At 46.6% G+C, this 21,383-nt stretch overlaps 1 protein-coding gene and 1 long non-coding RNA gene across 4 annotated transcripts; one reads left to right on the top strand and one right to left on the bottom strand.

Annotated features, from left to right (window-relative positions):
- Window positions 1-176: 176 nt before the first annotated feature.
- LOC146189078 (uncharacterized) lies at window positions 177-14,463 on the top strand. 3 transcript variants are annotated; one of them, XM_084604012.1, is made up of 3 exons: window positions 177-438; window positions 1,175-1,322; window positions 14,201-14,463. In XM_084604012.1, the coding sequence occupies exons 1-3, from the start codon at window positions 288-290 to the stop codon at window positions 14,235-14,237; spliced, it is 336 nt and encodes a 111-aa protein (XP_084460138.1). In that variant the 5' UTR covers window positions 177-287; the 3' UTR covers window positions 14,238-14,463. The 3 variants fall into 3 exon arrangements, 1 of the variants encoding a protein (XP_084460138.1); XR_014707632.1 differs by having other exon boundaries at window positions 190-438; window positions 1,155-1,322; XR_014707631.1 differs by having other exon boundaries at window positions 207-438; window positions 1,201-1,322.
- A 412-nt stretch (window positions 14,464-14,875) lies between these two features.
- On the bottom strand, window positions 14,876-18,153 carry LOC146189079 (uncharacterized). The gene is made up of 2 exons (XR_014707633.1): window positions 17,359-18,153; window positions 14,876-17,250 (listed from the first exon to the last, which is right to left on the bottom strand). It is a non-coding gene; the product is annotated as an uncharacterized LOC146189079 (long non-coding RNA).
- Between the last annotated feature and the right edge of the window lie 3,230 nt (window positions 18,154-21,383).

Raw genomic sequence — 21,383 nt, forward strand, 5'->3', positions numbered from 1 at the left:
TGTACGCAAATAGAAGTTGTTCTTGTTGGTTCCTGTTCTGACGTGGGGTGAGGGTAGGACCGCAGCAGGCGTTGATAGGAAGCGGTACATTCAAACGATCATCGACAACGCCTGGTTGCTGGGATGGGAGCGGCTAAAACTCGCCATGAATAATGCCAGTGTTGCCTGGATTTTTGCTGGACAGCCGCCCTGAATCCCTAGCAATCCCTAGGTCGGATTGTCCCTAGTTGGGGGCACGGCGTGCCGGCGGGCCACCGCTCATCGCCCGCCACCCACCCTGCTTGGGGATGCCGCCGGTGCCGCGGCGGCGGTTTGGTGCCGTGGCTTTTGTTGTAGTAAACGAGACTGTGCCTGTTGCACGGACGGGTGCGATCGAACTGACTGGCGTGCGCGCCATGAACAACTCTGGCACATCTGCTGCGGCTTCGGTACAGAAAGGTTAGTGCCCGGTCTGTGAAAAGATTTTAGTTGTGGACAAAGCATGCCAATGAAGGTGCCGCCATGTTCAAATTTTAGCTGCCCGTTTTGCGTGCAATGTTCGTGGTTATATGCTGTCCGCTTACCGTTCTTATTTGTCACATACTGCAGGGATTTGTGCCAAGGTATGCACTTGCAGCACGCGCCAATTTAGCACTGTTGAAGGCGAGCACTGCACTGTCTTATGATGCTGCTAACTGGCGCTTGATGCTTTGTCTTCTATCAACCAGATACTCACGGCACTCGTCAGTGATTAGCTGCTTAGGGCGACGAAGCTCATTTTATGCTTTTTACGTTCTTGGCCCCGATTCTCCATACGCTGTTCGTTTTGATCACATCCTGGTAAAGTACTTGCCCATGATATCGCTCGAGCATCACTAGCTTGAAACTAGTGATACATATTGAGCACCAAAAGCTCGAAACTAGCACTGAACCTTTCACAGCTAAAAGCGGCAGCTATATGGATGATATTCTGCGTACCCTTGATGAAATTTTGCCTAGTTTGCGTCGGGTACGACAAAAGGATAAGCTCTGTTGAGACAACAGAAATGGTAACGTAAATACCGTTTAGACAACTCCATTGTAGCACGGAGACCACGTAGCGGTGCTTCGAAGTAATGAACTCGCTACTGAGCTCCCCTTTTGTGTGTGTGATTTTTTTTTTCCTGTACCTTTAGTTTCTTACACTCCTCACTAGAGCCCTGCACGGGTTGGATTTTCCAGCCCCTTCCCTGGCCCACGTTTGAAGACCATCCCGGATCCATGGTTCCAAGCCCATCGGCAATGATTACATGGCCCGGACCCGGCCTGCGCTTCCACGACAGGGCCTGTGCCAAACCTGCAAAGTAAGTCTGAACAGACGCCTTAAAAATGTATTGCTTAACTAGCACATAACAGTAAATCAAGATGAGAGACAAACCTTGCAAAATATTCTTGGTAGAGAAGGGCACAGCTAAAGCACCGACAGAAGCAAAGGCATGGTGAAGAATATTTTGACAAGACATTTTATGTAAAGCTATCTAGCACAATGTACATTTAAAAGGTATGGATTACGGGCATTTTAACTATGACTCCTTATAAGCAATTGGCTCTTGGTGCAAGTTCTTTGCTTAATCACCTACAAAAAGACTGCCCCTGGCAACTTTGCCCCAGGAACATGAGTGGGCAAGGGCAGAAAAAAACAAAATTTACATATTCATTGAAGAAATCACAGCCACATTGTCACATCTCTGTGGAGACGAAAAGCGGTAGTGTCTGTTCATCTGTTCATTGTGCATGTATATGTTATTGGATATGTAAAGATTCCTAAAGCAATAAGCTGTTATCCTACAGCATTTATTATAGCGTAGAGACATTCTTTGGGGGGGGGGGGGGGGGGGGGGGCAAAGCAGACAGTCAGAATTTTTATGAACAGATGGCTGCCTGCCGAGCAGTCAATTGAAGGTCCTTGTCCAGGGGCTGTTATGAGGCTTCAAATGTCCAGCCGTTAGCGGTAACACAAAGGTTAGAAGCTACCCTCTTGCTCACTGATTGCTGAGAAATCCTAAGCTGATGGTGTTGAGTACTTCAGTAGGCACGTGCTTATGCAAACGGGCTGTGTCATGCATGAAGCGGGAAACGCATGTGAGCGAAAAAGTGAGCGAAGCGACAAGGCGGCGCGGCGTAAGCGATCATGGTTCGCTCCGTCGCCTACTGGGGAAGACGCATGCACGCGACAGCGCGAACCGAGCGAAACGGCGACAACGCTCTGTGTAGGTTGTGTGGCTGGCATTTGGCTGGCATAGTGGCTTAGTAGCTGGCATTTGGCTGGCATAGTGGCTTAGTACACCATCAAAACTATTGCCAAATCCAACAACGGTCATAACGATTGCAAGAATTAACGTTATTTTGCGACAACATGGCAAAGTAAAATGTATTTACAGCAAACAGTATCGAATGTGTGTGAACTTGCACTGCTTGCACTGTAATCGGCACGAATAGTCACGTGACCCCTTGTTTCTATTGTTGTTTCGGTTGCGATTAGACGTTCTTTGAATCCTTGGCTATCCACCATTGTTCGTACAAAGCGAAATGTTTACGCGGTAATGCACAGTCACAATGCAACACAGCAAAATAAAGAAAGCATGCGAAATGAGCGGCAGTGACGTACGCTCACTTCCGGGCGAACGAGCGAAATTTTCTATTTCGGCAGATCCGAGCGACGAGCCAAGCGACACATGCATTTCTGTTCGCGCGAAGGCTTCGCGCGACGCGTGCCGCCGTCGCGTTCGCGTTCGCGTGAGTTTTCGCGTGCATGCGATTCAGCCTTGACAGGTTACAGCACTTCATAACACCTCCATTGTAGTACAGTTCGCTATCGAGTTTTGAGCCTTTCCTTTTTAACTTTTTTCACTTGTGTCATTGAATGCAGCCCGGCATGTTCGTACTAAATTACTTGGACAAAACACCGAGTGTCACTGATTAAACTCTGTTTACAAATGAGCTTTCTCTCATTCTCTGTCAACCTATGTACTAGTAGTGGTTTATTCATAAACCACCGGAATGATTTTAGTGCTGGAATTCCATCTCCAAAAGAAGCCATACACAGCTTTACCCAGCCTGGCCTCGTTCCGCCACTGCTAGCTGCAAGCCCAGGCCTGCATGTCAAGGCCGAGCCAGGTCCTGACCCATAAAAACGGCAATTTTCCAGCCCGGCCCAAGTTTTCGGGCTGCCCGAATTCATGCTCTGCTCCATACACTGTTGAAATTATTTGCCGAGAATAAGTTCTCAGCAGGCAGTACTTTGGTAATCTTTGTTAGGAAGAAATTACATGCCATAATTTTTTTGCCCTGGAAACTTGCTTACACGACTACCTCAAAAATATCACCCAGACGTGTCCCTTGCCTGCAGTCGCTTGCTGTACAAACAGCATTGCAATTTATTTGCTGACACTATGGCGCATGTAGTACGAAACAAAAGGAGGTCATTATTTGCTAGAAGATGATTGTGAAAGTATGAAAAATTTCAGTCACTGCTATTTTCATGGGAAAATGTCGCATGGCCTTGTATAGCCAATTAGGGCCAATTGATGAGAAATTTTTGCTCAAGATTTCTGCCAGCAGAGTAGGCACTGCTGTCATTTCTAATAGCTATTTCGTTGTTCATTCATTTGCAGCGGCACCAACATGTTCTGTTGTCTGTGTTTTGTGTGCCCATATTCTGTTCGTTGCTTTAAAACATTTCTGGGTAAGTGCAGTCGAGACCGCGAGCATAGTGTTGGGTGAATTCACCACGCGGCATGACAAAAGGAGGCAGTGTGGTGTAGAGGAATCCACTTGCGCCAAAGACAGAGACTGCAACCATGCCAGACAGGTTGCCAAGACATCGAACGAGAAGCCAGACTAGCCTATTGCCGAGAAGCTTACCAAAAGCGGAATCAAGCCAAGACTGAAGCGGCAGCTACAAATGCGGCACCGGCCGATGGCTAATGCTTTTGACTTGGTTCAAAGAGAGCTGAACCTCTGCAATATTTAATATTTCATAACAAAGGCTTCAAGGATTTGCCTCAAGTGATTCCAGGTAGCCCTGCATGCACAAACCTTTGTCACGGATACACCTGCAAGAAACAAATAGTGGTGCGTAATTGCTCCAAGCGATGTTCTCTTTGTTTTCCTTTTTAACTTGATACCATAAAAAGCACCCTGTGTGGCAGCACCTGCTGACTTGGTCATGTCATGTGGCCTTGTGATGTCACACAACCTGGCGGACAGTCATTGCAGTGCTGCGTCACCTTCCTGCCACTTGCCAGATACATGCCCATAATTTTTCATGGATGCCAGATTTTCTGCAGTATGGGACCCATCACAATATTTTTTGTTGCCAGATTTCAGTAGTGCAGTGTTTCGTGACTTTTTTGTCACTTGTCCGGCAGCAAGACACATTTATTGCCGAGATATTTCGATTTGAAGTTGAAGAGGTCTGTTTTCCTTCCAAGGGATTTAGACTTGGGAAAATGATGCAAACGATGGTGTAAACATAGACTCCGTGATTCTTGATGCATAGCGAGCAGCGCAATCTAGCAGCAGCTGAAATTAAAGCTACAGTTCGCCAAAGCCGTCTATTTGTTTGCACCAGGCATAGATCCTGAGCTTGACTGCAAAGTTCTCGCAGTGAATCTTGACCTTTGCACCCACAGAGCATGCGGTGCTTTTTAGAGTTGAGGTCACTTGACTAACAGGATAGAATGTACGAATGCCGGCGTGGCGGCAAAGTTTGTAGCTAGCGAAGCTATGGATGCGGCCACTAACATTGCCGAGCTACCATCACGAGTGACGAGTAAAGACTGCTACAGATGGTCTTTTTTGAATAGCAGCAAGGCGTGAACAATGCATTGTGGCAGAAAGTTAAAAGAAAGAAGGGGTACACAGGGCCTGTTTTGCTCAATTTATTTCGTTTCCTTCACTATTGTATTTCTTAATATGAACCAACTTAGCTCCCTTTCGTTCAATGCTTCCTTGGGTGCCTGCACCTTATGTGGTGTACTCTAACGTCGCTGCCCTGCAGATGGCAAACTGATGTGCCAGTAAGGTCTGTGCATGCACGCTGGGACAGCAGAAAATAGAGAAATAGAAATATTACGAGATAGTTTGGCAAACTCCTATGCTTATCATAGATATGAGACATCGGTGACACTATTAACAGCCAGCAAAAGCATTCAGCACACTTGGGATGCAATTGCACTACACAAGTAATGTAATGCGAGAGGTCTCAGCTGTTCGTGTGGCGCAATGGCTAAGACATTCAGTTAAAACTCCAAAGGACTTAGGATTAAATCCTGTTCGAGGCCGTTTTTTTTTTTTTTTTCATTTTTTTTTTCGCTTTTTTTTTTTTTTTTTTTTTTTTTTCCCCTTAAGCACCCATGCAATTTAAATCTTACTTTTTCTAGCCTTTCTTTTCTTTCCCAGCTCCACTCGGGTCTGTGCAGGTTTATTCTGCCCAGTAAGTTGTAACTTAATCCTGTGTGCATTTCATACCAGATTTTTCAATAGAGAAGCGCTTACTGAGGCATGAACTTCATCAGAGGAAAACTCTGATGCTCCGCACTTGTAAACCAAAGCATGTATATCAAAAATGAAACCATGTGGTGATGCCAAATGCATAGCTGTGACTTCAAAGAACCAAAACGCCAAAACGAAACTGACTGCCTGTGGCACTGCCAAGCGCAAATTTATTTTTGGCTCCCATTATTTAGCCTGTCTTTTTGCCATTTTTGAAACAAAAGTTAACAATTCAAACATGCAACCATAATACATGTTAGGCAGCCTCCGGGATCCCTTACATGTCATTGTGCATGCATTTGCGATTTCTGTATTTCTGCAATGCCTGCATTTCTGTTCTCTTTTTTCTACCTTATAAGAGTTTTGTTTTCAGTGAAAGTGGTGTTTTTGTGATTAGGAGCCAGTATACCATCGCTGCAAGCCTACTTTTTCTTTCAGTGTTCCTTTAGCACTACTTGCAGGTCTACTGCAGGTCTTTCGTATTGCACTCTGAACAATTTTTTACCCATGCTTTTCATTAAGATTTTCGAAGCATGATGGGTTGTAGCGAATGGATTTGATTGCACCTGAAAACTTCAAACACAAATTGAGAGCGTGTAATTTCTCTCTTTTTTTTTTTTTTGCTCACTGCGTGTTCTTTGCGAATGATGAATTTGACCACTTGCTTCACGAGGGAGGGCTCGAGGACGTTGAAGCTACTTTGATTGCCCGTCACTAGGCACAGTTATAGCAGTCTCGTAGCTCACTGGGTGCATGAGGTATTTGAGGTTACTACTCCTTATCGCCATAGACACCAGCAGGCTCAGCATATGTATCTAGGCATGCGGCTTCTTGTTGGTTGACCCCTATCATTTATACTGCGCAGTTTGTTGAAAAATGGAAGCGTACAAGTTGACACAGGAAATGAAACGCCATGCAGTCCTCATCGCACTGGCCGTGCGCCACAGCGACTTGGAAATTGCCAACTTTCTAAATGTTGCGAAGCCTTTCGTTAACAAAGTGCGGACAGAACTAGTGTGCTGTGACGGTGACGTGGCATCTGTGGCGAAAAGGAAAAAGCACAGTCAGCGGTCAGACGTCGTCAGAACACCTGATTTTCTTCAGAGGCTGCAAGTCATCGTGAGTGACAACCCAGAGAAGTCAATGTGGGACATTGCAAAGGAGCTCGATGTCGTAGAGTCAGCTGCCAGGCTTGCTGTGCACGAGGACGTGAGGTACCATTTCTGTGTCATGAGGAGGCCGCAATTCTTTTCTGGTAAAGCTCGGGAGAATCGTCTGCTCTGGTCCAAGCGCTTGCTAGGCAAGCTGAAGAGCCTGGAATGCTTTTTTTTTTCTTTCAGATGAAAAGAACTTCGATCAAGACCAAAAAGCTAATTGCCATAATGAAAGATGGCTTTACGGAAGCGCTAATGAGGTGCCGACAGCATTGCAGACAAAATTTCTGTCTGTGATGGTGTCAGCAGCCGTCGGCAACAAGGGTGATGTCATGCTGCCACACTGTTTTGCAGAAGGACTCCGCGTTAATGCTGCCGAGTACGCAGAGGTGCTTGCCACCGTTGTGAAGCCCTGGACTGATACTGTTTCGAAAGGAAAACCTTGTATCTTTCAGCAACATTCGGCTCTCGCCCACACCGCCTGCGTCACCCACGAGTGGCTGGCCAACAACTTCCAATAACCACATCACTCCCAACTTGTGGCCTCCTAGTTGTCCAGATTTGAATACACTCGGCGTCGTTGAGAGAGAAGCCGACAAAATGCCACATAACACAAAAAACTCTTAAGGTCGCCACTGCGAACTCAATGGGCAGTACCTCTAAGAACCACCTGATCCGTGCATGCAGCCATTTCCGAAGCCGAATTGAATTGGTTATTGCTGCAAGTGGCGAATTCATTGAGTAATGTGAAAATAAACAGTAAGAGAAATATCTCCTAAAGTTTGGTGAAAATATATATATATTTGCTGGAGATATTCTCTGCCTGAAGCCAACATTGCATCCTCAAATGCCTCGTGCACCCGGTATATTGCAAGATATGTGGCTCGAAAGTTCAGGCACAAATCAAAATGTAGTACTTATTCTGTATCTAATTTTGAGCAAATTATGTGTGCAAAAAAAAAAAAAAAACAAATTCATCTCAAATTTTGACCACCGAGGTCTTCTTTATACGTCTGCAGAGCTTGCAAAGCTCGTAAACACGCTGGAAAATTCGATTTCTTTAAATTATTTATTTCATTTCAATAATTGAGATTAAGACAAGCAGCATTCATAATTTTGCGATGTTTTTGAAAAGCCCAGAGGTTCCCGAGCCTGGACAGAAAAATTGAAAATGACAGAAAAATTACTCTTCGCATAGAGAAGTTCTACGTCCAGATGAGGTTCTGTTTTTATGTGAAGTCACTAAACTAAGAGCAGAGCTCTAAACCAGAGCAGATAATGCACCTGAAGGTGAGGAGATGGAAAAAATTATATTCTAGGGCTCTGTTTAATGACTCTGCCCGCGTCTTGTGTATTATTTTCAAATTTAGCAGCTTAATTCATTCACGTGCTCGTAGTTCAGTGACATTTTCATATAATTCTGTAGTGTTTCTTATGTTGGTACCATATGCTTGAACTATTTATATTCACTTAAAGGGGTCATGACAGCTAAAATTTGAGCATAAACTGATTATTGCATTTCACTCCATTCACGTTAATTATAAATCCTCCAAATTTGAGATTTCAGTGCAGTAGATAGTTTATAATGATTTTTTATTATTAATAGCGAAAGCAGCTTTATGGTTTGGCAACCTTGGGCGCTGACGTCACACGATATCATCCCCATGTTTTCTGCTATTCATGGTGACTGCGGCACTCTTGCATGCATGCCGTGGATTGTGGTCACTGAGAGCCTTTTTCTTTCTTCAGCAAAAATATTTCATTCGCATATTTTTTTTTACTTTGGCAAGCCTTCACTATAGTGCGCAACCTTAGCGATCCTTGGACTTGTTTTGGGCTTCGTCTAGAGATTGTCGAGAAGGCCAAAATAGATGTGCTCATGCTGTATTATTTAAGCATACAATCTGAAGCACATTATTCTTACGTTTTGAGAGTTAGCTTGTTTAGCAACAAGCGCTCCCATATATAAAAAGGTACATGTCCAACGTTTCCTTCCTGGTCTTAAATCGGTAACCAATCAGCAACACAGTTGATATGAATCGAAGTTCGGTTTACATCCGGCTTCTGTTTTGGTGAGCAGTCAAGGTCGACAAGTCTCGTTCTGAATGAGGCCAATTTGGGAAAGCGACCCACGGTTTGCCTTTGCAAGTGTGAACATCGGTCAGTCTGAGCGGTTCCTTAATCGCACACCCTTTGCAATCCTCAATCGTGAATGGGCCTTTAAATTGCACGCTGGTCACATGTTGGTTACAGTCAGTCTGCAGTAAAACATCTTCAGAACACAGCGGGCCTGTTTGTAAGCAGCACAATTTCTGCTGCCAAGAAGGGTAGAAAGGCCTTTATGACTTATTGGAGATTTAATTGACCACATGCTCTGAAGTTTCTTCAAAAAGCCGATATTTCTGCTATAAAACATTAACATTTCTGCTCCATAGCTGTTTCAGAACGTCTGTCCTGCTTTCTGCTCCATTTAGCTGCTCCAAAAAGCATATTTGCTTGCTCCAAGAGCTGCTCTAAACACCTATTTTGGCCACGCACACATGGTACTGCTTTTCACGAGCCCCTGTCCAAAAGTGCTGGAAGAAGACAATAACGATGCTATTTTGGGGCGTACTTCACGCAACTTCAGCACTCAGACTTCGACTACCTTGAAGGAAAGTCATCCTTGCCACTTAAGAGTGTTCAAACGTGGACTAGCCTCCCTTGCGCTTTATAATGGCGTTCGCACCCTGACCGCCTACTTACTTGTCCCTGTGGGCCTTCTCGATGAAATCCTACAGGCACTTCATGATGAGCCCACAGCTGGGCGTCTAAACTTTATTTTACTCTGAGTCGCATTCAGGTTAAATAATATTGGCCCATATTGGCCTCGTCTATCTGCTAATGTCACGCACTATGTCAGGAGTTACTGCGACTGCTAACGCCACCGAACACTGCTAACAAGACTGCAGGATATACAACCAAACCAATCACTTGTGAGGCCATTTCAACAGATCGGCATGGACTTACTAGGTCATTTCCCGACATTGACATCTAGCAATAAGTGGATAATAGTAGCAACTGACTACCTGACTCGCAACGCCGAAGCAAAGGGCCAAAGGCTTCTTCAGACTAATTATCGTTGTAGAAAGCGAGAAGCACAGCATAATATCTGTCGTGTAAAAAACCCACTTCTCGTTGTCCGTGGCATTGTCCTCCTTGCATGCATTAACAGTCAGTCGGCCTGAAAGTTAAGCCGATGTAACTAGTTTCTCGCTTTAATGTCAGCACAGTAGCCTGCCGCGCTGTTGCTGCCGGCTAGGAGCGGAGAAGCAGGTCAACTCTATTCCACCTTGTGTATGGCAGGGAGCCCGAAAATTCCAAAAGCACTGTGGAATCTACACTGCAGAAGTGCGAAAGGCTGAGCGTTGCTGGTGCACACGGTGCATCCGTTTGCTCTCATTATCATTATCAACGAAATGCACCATTATCATTGCTAATGCCGTCATTGTCATTATCACTAATTGCAGCGTCATTGTCAGCGCTACTATCGTCGCATGTGAGACAACCGCAAGCTTGCCTTGCAGCGCCGGCTGAGCACTTCGCCATAGATGGTCCAGCGAGGTATACAAGTACATCGTACTCAAGTGCTCCAACACCAGATGGATGCTTTGAACGCGAAGGTTGGCATAGGAGTACGGAATTCCACAAGCCGGCCTGTTGGAGATATTCCAGCTTGCGTGGAGAGAGCAGATCCATAACCAGGTTTGAGAAGCAGAAATGAAGAGATGGCACAGCGAAGCACGGGCGAAGTCATCCCTGGCGGTGGACTCCAGCACAAAACACACGATCGCTAATGAGAACATCTATGACAACACACGAGACAGCGGACGGCAACGGGTTACTCTGCGAGGCACGGAGTGGTTTTCTGCGCACAAGTGCTCCGAGTGCGACGCAGCCGATAAAACCATACAGCATGTTGTGATCGAGTGCCCGAAACTGTGGCCCTCCCCCCTACAACTGCGACATCAGCACTGATGGAGACTCTTTCGACAGCACTTGGTCTGCAGTCGATGTCACCACCCAAAGAGCACACCCTGGGTAGGGCAGTAGAGATGACAAAGCACCGCCTTGACTGGTGGCGTAAACGAAAAGTTGAAGGACTCCCCCCTTTTCCTTCCTCATTTCTTTTTTCTGGACTTTTGACCAATGCACAGCAGTTGGTATAGTTTTTGTTCTTTTTCTACTCCTTTATTTATTGGCCCAATGAAGAACTCTGTGATCCCTCGCTACAAAGGGGAGTGGCCGCATTAGCATCACGCAGACAAGGAGAATTATGATGTGTGTTTTAACTCATCCTCATGATAGACAAGGGCCCGCCGGGGTGGTGCAGTGGTTACGGCGCTCGACTACTGTTCCGAAGAATGCGGGATCGAATCCGGGCTTCGGCGGCCGCTTTTCAATGGATACGAAAGCAAGGCCGCCTGTGTTCTATGCGATGTCAGTGCACGTTAAAGAACCCCAGGTGGTCGAAATTTCCGGAATCCTGCACTACGGCATCTATCATAGCCTGAGTCGTTTGGGATGTTAAACCCCGCAAACCAAACCAAATCACTGTAGACAAGATATATGTGCAGTTCACGATCCCGGGCGTGGCGCAGTTGGTTAAAGCTTAGGCTGGCGATGCGAGGGATGCAGGTTCGATTCCCGGTGGATGCAGGATTTTTACCTTTCCGATGACATTAGTTTCGGTTTCAGGTGATGTAATTTGATTGAAAGCTATATTGTGACCGAACGAACGCCGACAGCATGAGCCATTAAAGCGCAGCTGCATCACTTTTCGAGAATTCTGCGACATTCAAGAATTTGACTCTCCATAAGCTGTCGGTAATGCTTGCAAAGTGTTTGTGTGCTATCTTTAAAACTGATGAAGTAATCAACGATTACAATTCGAGCTTCTCCTCACAGCACTGAAGGACTGCGTAGAAGCTAGATGATGACATCACGGACGGTAATAATTTTTCTTTACGTTACCTTCGCCCACATCATGCGGTGCCTTTTTTGACGCCATCAAACAATGTTTCTGGGCCTTCAATTTTGGTAGCCTTGTTTTTACTTCTCCCAACCAAGCCATTCTATGCGGGAAACATACTGGTGCCGTCAATGATGTCATTATGTGCCCCCCAAGCGTCGCTGTGTGGTGAGGAGAAGCTCGATAGCTGAAGCGGTTTAAATCGCTATTTGCGCCATTGTTTGAAACGCTAGCGCGAAGATATCTTGCATGCTTAACCTGGAACCTGTAATCGTTTGATTCCTTGAAACTCATCAAAATCTACAACTACAAAATCTAGCAGTTTCCCTTTAAAGGCTTTCGCCTTAATACAGTGCTCAATGTCATGCTGATGCCACATGTAACGGAAAAGGAAAGCCTCAGTGTCACTGCCCACCTTCAGCGTGCAGAAGTAGCCCGACGACTCGCCCAGCTGCGCATAAAAAGCCAGCAAGGCACCAATGCCTAACGTAACCTACAATGACAATGAAGATTACAAGCCAGCAGACCGATTTTAGGTTTGGATGCTGAATCACCATCGTGGATTTAATGAAAACCATAAATTTTATGCTGCTGTTTCCGCAAATCAAGTTCACTCATCTAGATGAAATGGGCTATGGAATTGTCCCCAGATGCTGCTGACAGCACCCCAGGGATGATACATGTCCAGAAATTGTATGTTGTGTGCCTAAAGCCCTATTATAACTGATGGGCACTGTGTTTATATTTTGCTTGATGTTTATTTTTGCCTACCTTTCTATTCAATGTAGAGCATTGGGCCGATGCTTCTTTGAGAGGGAAGTCATACCGTAAAGCTTTTCTTTTTTTTTCACGCTTTACGCCACCTGGACGCAGCTTTTACTCTTTTTGTTGTACAATGATGATGCACAGATTTACCTCGAATAATTGCCACAACACAACACTGCTTCTACATTGTTCTTGATCATTGTACTTGGCAGGTTTACCTCTGTTTCCTTGCTGCCTTTAAACTGAGCACTGAGCATTCTGTTGTTCAATGACCAGTGCCTTTGTCGTGATTGGCACCTTGTTGCAACGAAATAAACTCTGAAAGTGAATCCAGTGTGCAGATAATGCTGTCAAACAAAGTGCTGAGTTCTTTTTGGCTGATAGTAAATGATGGAATAAGAACACAAGGTTGCAAAGAGCATATGTAGGCTCTTGAAGAAGTTACCTGTGCTCCTTCTGCCATTAGCTTGTTAATCGGTGTGATGAACCACTAGTTTAAGAAACACTATCACCAACCAAATTATTCATTAGAACCCAACATTTCGCGACCAACTCGGTCCCTTCCTCAGGGGCGACGAAAGTTCGAGGCCCGCAGTAGCAGGCAGCGGCCTATGCTTGGCCAATCTGAAGAAGAATGTCTATACACGCGCCTTTATTCCAATGTGCTTCCCGCCGTCGAGCTAGCAGGACAAGAGGGTCGGTCAGCACGGAAACGACGAAGCGCCCTCGCATTGTGCTCCCATACGTGGCGGGCACCAGTGATGCGCTTGCACGCATCCTGCGCAAACACGTCTGTGTGTCGCACAAACCTACCTCAACAGTCTGCCGTTTTCTGCCGCTACCACAAGACCGTATTCCCAAAGAAAAATAACCAGGCGTTATTTATAAAATCTCGTGCTCCGAGTGCTCTGCCTCGTATATCGGCGAAACAAAAAATCTGTCGGCGCATATTGCAGCACAAAAATGACGCCCGGCAATTGAACTCGAAAAGCAACCCCCCTCGCCGAGCACTGTGAATGTGCCGACCACAAAATCACCTTTGACGAGGTGAACATACTTGATGTGGAGACCAATCCTTTCAAAAGACGTCGCGTCTTTTTTCGGTTCATCCGGCTGACAGCTGCAGCAGTGAACAGGAATCCGGGGACGCTACCCTGGCTCTGCTACACAATTGGACTTCGCCACGTGTGCCTGCTACTGCGGGCCTCAAACTTCAGTCGCCCCTGAGGAAGGGACCAAGTTGGTCCCGAAACGTCGGGTTCTAATAAAAAATTTGGTTGGTGATGGTGTTTCTTAAACTTTTGTTTCAAGTACCCAACCAGGCAGAGTTCCATCGAAGACGTTGTCGTTCAAATCAATGAATCACTAGGAAAAGCTTTAGGCCTTTCCAGTGGCGGCATCGTAAAGAACCGATGAGTGTGGAGGACAAGTCTATTTGCCAAGTCTGAACCTAGTCAGAGCCTCTATAAAGGCACACAAAGGACAACTTATAAGAAGTTATCTAGCTCATTTTGGATATGTTGACATTCATCCAGCAGTAGTTATGGCTGACTGCATGGCAGTGTAGCCTAGCCTCTGAAATCTGCTTCCAAAAATTGATGTCAACATACGCAGTTTACTTGTGCAATCTGCTGGTGTTGGCAATACCTGTACTTTTTTTTTGTATTTTGTATTTTCCAGTCTACAAGAGTTCTGTTTCTAGCTGTCTTTTTTTGAGACTCACTTTTGACAACTTGGAAAATCTTTCTTTTTGCAGAGTTCAAAACCTGGAAGGACCATATGGAAATCTGTGAAGTGGCTCATTTTGTTAGTGGCAGGAATGGCTCATCTGCATACCATGCAGGTTTTTGCAAATGCACATCTGTTTGTTAGCCGACTCTGAAAAATATGAGGGCTAAGGAACCTGTTCCACGTCATGTTCAAAATAGGCTGTGCTTATATGCCTAAGCTGCTTCTGACATTGCCATGGTGCTTTTGATTTTGTATACAAATGCTATCTGAATAAAAGGTGCCTACGTATTTTGTATGTTTAATGAACTCAAGCATGTGATGGCTCACATGCATGACATTGTTAATGATGGTCCCCAAGATACACAGCATTTAATTGATGCTAATTATATGGAGTTAGCTGCACGTTAACCCTGTAACTGCCAAATTAACTCCCGAAAAACATACTAACATCGCCAGGTTTAGTTGTAATGTTTTTCATACCATTCTAATTCAAAAAAGTTTCCTTCATTAGTAAAGCATGCTGTCACTTCGCCATCTTAGTTTTTTTTTTTTTTACCAGTGTATGCACATCGCAAACGGGGTCAGAGTAACTGTCAGTTACAATACTAGATTGTCAGCAAAGCTGCTGTCTGAACTACTTTACGAAAGAGCTCTTTTTTTTTTTTGAGGCATCACCGCCACCGGCACTCTTTGTGTGTGGCACTATCATAAAGTGACTTTTGTCATGCCAAAAATGTGTGCTAAAGACTGAAATGCGCATTTTTTTTCCATGGATAACTATGGCTCTGTAGAGTTGAAAATGCAATCAATGTATTTACCAAATCTATTCCTTTTTCATTGGCAGTGCAAGCAATGTAAGAGCAGGTTGGACAAGTGCCACTTGTCACTGGCAATACTGGCACAATTGCCAATGACAAATGAAGCTCCAAGATAAAGGACTAAGCCAGCATATGGTTTTGTGGATGCGGAAAGTTATGTGTAGTTAGTCAAGTTTGTACACAGTCGTCTGAAAGATTCTCAACATTTTTACAATGATTATTGCAGACCTGCAATGAGACACTAGAATATTCACTTTTACATAGAAAAGTGATGCTGCTTCAATAGAGGCAATATGCGAAAATGGCCGTATGATATGCAGCAGTATTAGTAGTGCACAATAAAGGTTCCCAAGAGGCTAAAATTGTGGCCCTCCTACAGCCTGGAAATAAAACCCCATATACTTTGCTGATATGCACAGAAATACTGCCTGTTGATAACTAGACATACGCTGCACCTACCTCCACCATCTGTGCTTGCCTTGGATTGCAATGCCTTATGTAACATGCACAAAGGGATTGTACTTTATTTTGCAATTAATTTTGCATGTACATTTTGGTGAACTGTCTGCAGCCACAGGGCCTGCTTTTGAGCTGCATAGATTGTTTTCTCCTCATGGAAGTTTACAGTTGACAAGTGTTCTGTTTGGTTTATGGGGTTTAATGTCTACAGGCTATGAGGGATGCTGTAGTGGACAGCTCCAGAAAATTCTGACCACCTGGGTTTTTTATGTGCACTGACATCGCAAAGTACAAAGCCGCCTTGCATTTCGCCTCCATCAGCTGCCACTGCAGCTGAGAGTAAACGTGTATCCTTGGGATCAGCAATCAAACTCTCTTATCACTGAGCCACCGCAGCAGGGTACAAGTGAACATGGCTGAAAACAGATCCACGACATGAAAAGTTTTCCCAGCTGGTGTACCTGTAGGCATAAGTTCAAGTGCAGAAACATTTTCTACAAGATTCTGCCTTGCAAACAAGCAACATTTGTGCACAACCTGCAAGGAGGCTGCAGTGACAAAGCTAAGGTAAAGCTTGGCCACAAAGCTGCACATGCAAAAAATGAAATGATGCATTTTGAAAAGCCCAATGCTCAGCTTCATTCAAAGATGTGTACAAAGCCAAAATTCCTTTCGCCAAACATGAAATCCATGTTTCCTGCACAGCTGTTGTGCATAAGATGCCCATCTGAAAACCGATAATCAAAAGTTTCGCACCTTGCTTAACTGTGAGGAATCCATTTTTATTGCATGCTTCATGCTTACTCAAGCTGTTGGGCTGTTCCTAATTCGTTAGCATTGTGCAAATTATTGCAGTGCAAGTTTGCCAGCTGGCTAATGTGCATCATTTAAAATGATGCACTCTAGCCCGCAACCAAGCTTGAACAAAACTAGCCAGGGTTCTTCAATAAATTTGCATTTCGGAAACACCCTGGAGCCTGAAAGTTGCAAGGAATGGCGATTGCTAAATGGCTTTTTTCAGCTGCACAGTGCCTTCAATAAGCTCAAGCTTATGACACTATTTGGCAGTAAAGTCTTCTACTGGCCTGATTGGTGCACTATCCACAAAAAAGCATTGGCACACGTGCTGAGCAAGTCTAGATTAGGAAATGTTAAATGGTTCACAGGGCAAAGCACAAGCTGCTTTATTCTAGGTGTAGGAAATTACCAACATTACAAAATAGTGAGAGGGTACGTACACAGGACAGGAAAGGAAATGGCTGACTAAATATTCTCAGCCTGTGGAGTCATCTGCCCGACTGTTGGGTCAAACGCTATGCAACCACTAGATAATTCCATTCTTAAAAGCTTGGGCTCGCCTCATGACAAAGGCATTAATATTTCTCTATTTTGCTGCATTAAATAGCCGTATTGCTGACACAAGCTGCAAGTCTGCGAAGTGTTCACTAGACAAACTGCTTTCAAGCAATGTAAACCGTGAACGCCACTACTTCTACCGTTCCACTAGCACAAGCAGCAAGCATCGGTGCCGGAGAGCTTCTAGCAAAGAACACTCAGAAGCATAAAAGTCGCACAAAAAAGTGCCTCGGTAGTAGTTAAACCGCTTGCGTTTTTCATTCCATAAGGTAAATAAACATGCGGTGCCGTTTCGAATGTCATCAGCAGAGCGAGGGGTGCAGACAAGAGTAGTAGCCAAAGGAGAAATCTTCCCTACCGTGGTGGCATTCTATGCCATCAAGAGCAGCTCCCTCGAATACCGCGCGATGGGCCCTACGTAGCCGCAGTGCTCATCAATGTGCTGGGCGAGGAAAAAAGGTTAATAAATTATATTAAAAGCGATGGAATTCGGGCAAAAACGGCGGTAAGCAGATCAGAATAGAGTTTGGACAGCCAGAGAAAAGCCTACATTTTTTGTCCTGATTCAACCTCCTTAGTCCCGGCGTCACCCATTCCTTGGCACTTAGGTGCACACTTCTGAACCTAAGCACAAAGATATAACTTTCATAAAGCACAAAACAACCGGCGCAACAAAACGCAACATCTCGTATAGCGGGAACAATCGCGCCGTCGCGAGGACGTGCGGCGGCCCTTTGACGTCTTATGTCCTTACCTGCAAGAAAAAGCAGCACCTTGGATGCGGGACGTGTTATTTATTAGCGAGGACCGTGAAACTTTGTAATGGGTAAACATTCAGGACGAGAAATCTTCAAAAAAGACGGTCACTTATGCGTCTCAGCGCAAAACATGGAGGCAGCCATCTTGAATGTTTTGGTTTTTTTCTCTTTTTGGTGTACATACACAACAGATGGCGCGAGACGCTACAAAAACGATAATGATGATAATGGCCGCGAATTTTGAAAATTTAATTTGCGCAGAAGGATGGCGTTTTTCGCTTAAATTAGGCGCAAATTCGACGAGTTTATAGGCAGACGCCAGGCATGAAAGGGAGATTCAGTTTGGCCACGAAAAAAAATTTACGCCATACATAGCATAAAAACAAATCCCACTAATAGTCATTTTCGACTTGAATTACACTCGGAGACAACTTATGGCAGTGTGGCCAAGGCTAGGCAGAAAATGCAAGATAGGCCAATGTTCCCTAGCCTTGGAAAAGGAGCCAACTCACCCCTAGTGACTTTACACTTTCTCTTCAATTTATCCCTTTCACCCGTCCCCTCGCCTTCCACAAGGCAAGAGGACCATGGCCTGTCCTCTTTCCTTTCCTGCCTGGCCTTGGCCACAGTGAGAGAAAAAAAAAAAAGGGGGGGGGGGGGGGGGATCCCTTAGTATATACATAAAATATACTGACAATGAAACATGAACTGATCGGGCAGCGCCTAGCTTGTCTGTGCGACCCTCCATAGCAGTTGCAGATCCTGTATGGCCCGAGAACTTGTGTTCCGTCCAAAAAGCAAGGAAAGGCACAAGCTTTCTAAACTGGTTTATTTTATTTCATACATACTGCTAGCCTCCTTTTGGAGGCTGTTGCAGGTTTGGGGCATAATATAGAAACAGCAAATGACAGGAATACTGACAATCCACACTTGTCTAATTTTTATATAGTTCTATATGGCAGTATGGAACAAGAAATGGAAAAGAAGGATATGATACAATACAATCACGCTGAAGACACATGTTTCACTATATTTGTACAGAGGTCAGGCTACACATATATAGGGTACTCAAGGAACAATTGCCAGCCGTGAACTGAACCCATCTAGTGATGAGCAATTAACCACTTCATCGGCTAAACCTTTCCATTCGCGGACCGCCAGGGGAAAGAAGGAGAACATGAACATATCACAGCGTGCTCGATACTCGACTAAATGCTTGGAATGACGCATTCTTTTGTTTCTCTGTGGTGACAGTTTAATAAATTTGGAAGCTGTATGCAATCAAGAACATCCACACCGCGCGTGCTGCATAGCAAACAGCCTTCGGATACTTGCCGTTGAATCAAACTATAATTGGAGTCTCTATAAAAGTCCTGACCATGAACTACAGTACTTTATGTTGCTTTTCACCTCATCTTGGTTTGCAACTTCAGGTTTAGGTTCATTGCACTGGCAAGTTCTGAGTGTAACTTGTGGGATTCGGGCTTGCTGCGGCTGCCCTTTGCGCGGCCGCCGCCCGCTTCCCAGTTGTTCTCCCCGTTCCCTTTCTCCCGCCTGAGGCGGCGGAGAGGGGCTCGAGCGACTTGTCACTGTCGTTCGGGCCACAGCTCCGCCCTGGCGTCCCAGTGACTGTTCTCATTGGCGCCTTTTGGCGGGAACACGGCACCGCTTCGACAGCCGCGCTCGCGCGACTGTCCGAGCGGAGCCCAAAGGGAGACCCCTCCGAGACATCGCAAGGTGCGTACGCAACTGTTCCTGTCTGCCGGCCTTTGTCCGCGCAGACCAGTGTGTACTCGAGTTCGTCTGCTCCGGGTCTTACCTGAGAGCGAAGCTCGAGCCTGTCGATCGTGATCCAACGATCCGCGACAGGCGTACCTTGCGGTGGTTGCCCACACTCTCTCAAAGGAACCCTTTGGTCACTGCGAGAGAGATCACAGCACGCCCTTGCGTGCTTGCGGCGCGCACTCCGTGTCACTTCGTGCGCGCAGGGGAGCCTAGCTCCTCGCGCGCTCCCTTGACACGGTGACTGCGTATGTGTGTGTATGTGCGTTTGTAAATATGTGTATATGTGTGCGTATGTGCGTTTGTAAATATGTGTATGTGTGTGCGTATGTGTGTGTGTGCCGCTGGAGGATGGCGTTTCAATAAACGTCTCCTTTGTGAACTTGGAGGTTGGTGTCCGTGCAGCGCAGTGCTCTCCTTCCTTTGGAGGTTGAGTGCGCGCTGCAGTGTTTCAGTGTGCGCGTGGTGACGGCTGATCGGGGCTTCGGCTCGCGCGACGCTCGAACCCGCGGTGGTTCGTGGCCTATGTCCACGTAGAAACCACAACTGGCGCCCAACGTGAATTGTCCCTGGCTCCATGAGTCGTTGGACAGCACATCGGCCGAGCCGGTCGCCTTGACGATCAAGCTCATGCGCCATGCCTGCCGCCCCCTGCGCGGCACTCGGCAAAGGCACTGAAACACGCTACATGGTTCTTCGGACCACCCTGCGGTGCGACCGTTGACCATATGCCTCCGCTGTTTCAGCTTTACGCCGTTGCGGAAGCAATGTGCGCGACGCCGCCGCTGCCGGCATCTTCGCACAACAGCACCCGTACCCCGCTTGCAGTCATTTCTGTTCGGGGAACGGCGAGGCGTCGGCCGGGCTCCCTCTGGAAACCGCACCGACAGCGCGCTCAGTTGGCTGATGCGGCTCCGTGAACTTGCGAGCCGGCTGGCGCGCCATTCTCTCCTGGTACAGCATTTCGACTTTTCGGTGCAGTATCTACAGGGGAGAACGAACGTGGTAGCTGACGCGCTATCCCGTGCCCCACTCGCCCGCGACAGCGTCTTTACGCCGGCGGGCAAAGGGCCGAAACAGCGGACGAGCCGCAGATCGGCACGGAGGGGACGCCCGCAGACGGGTTCCCCATTCCGCTATCCAGGCAAGCAGCGCTTCGCAAAGCAGGCGAGGGTGAAAGCTCTTTGTGAGCACATCTGAGACGCCGATGCCAGCGGAAGTTTTGCTGCGAACCTGCGGGGGGACGAAACCAGGCTCTCCTTTGAGATGACTGGGATCGTTTTCGGCCATGAAGAGCTACGACGGTCCAGCAAAATGACCCGTTTTGTCGCGATGTCAGCGACGGTCTCTGGGAGACGAAGCGCCGTTACGCTGCTTGTATTGCAGCGGGCGCAGCGCCGTTACGCTACTTGTATTGAGCGGGCGCAGGGGGGCACGAGCCAGCGTGTGTCGCGGCGTGCCCCGGGGATTCATATTTGCTGGGCCATGACGGGCTCGCGCTGAAATACATAGCCACGGATGATGAGTCCATGAACCATTTGAAGTGGCTATTCCCCAATGTCTGAGCGGCGCTCTGTTGCGTTTCTCTCACGACAAACCATTGGCTGGTCATCTGAATGGCTCCAAGGTTTTAAGAAACTGAGTCAATCGGTGACTACAGCCGGCATGAAGCGCGACATTTTCCGCTGTTGCCGTTCCTGCCATGTCTGTCAAATGGAGAAGTCGAGGGGTGACAAGCCACCGGGCATGACGAAACCAACTGACAGTGTGCGTCCGTGGCAGATGGCCACCTGCGATTTCATGGGGCATTTCCCCAGTAACAAGCAGGGGCTCATTGCTGGAGAATCCCCCTATGGGGAAAGCCAGCCGTGCCTACATTGCAGACCTGAAGGCCTATGCGTAACGGTCTGACGAGCTTGCGCTGGTGCCCATTGTCACCACAGGCAAGCGCCAAGGCACACCCGATGCGGTGGAACGCAGCCGTGCCCCGCACCGGTACAAGGTGAGGCGACGTTCACTTGTGTGATTGATGCCG

This window comes from Amblyomma maculatum, chromosome 5 (genome assembly GCF_055883805.1).
Source record: "Amblyomma maculatum isolate TAMU_Amacu chromosome 5, ASM5588380v1, whole genome shotgun sequence".
In the NCBI taxonomy this organism is placed as follows: Eukaryota; Metazoa; Arthropoda; class Arachnida; order Ixodida; family Ixodidae; genus Amblyomma; species Amblyomma maculatum.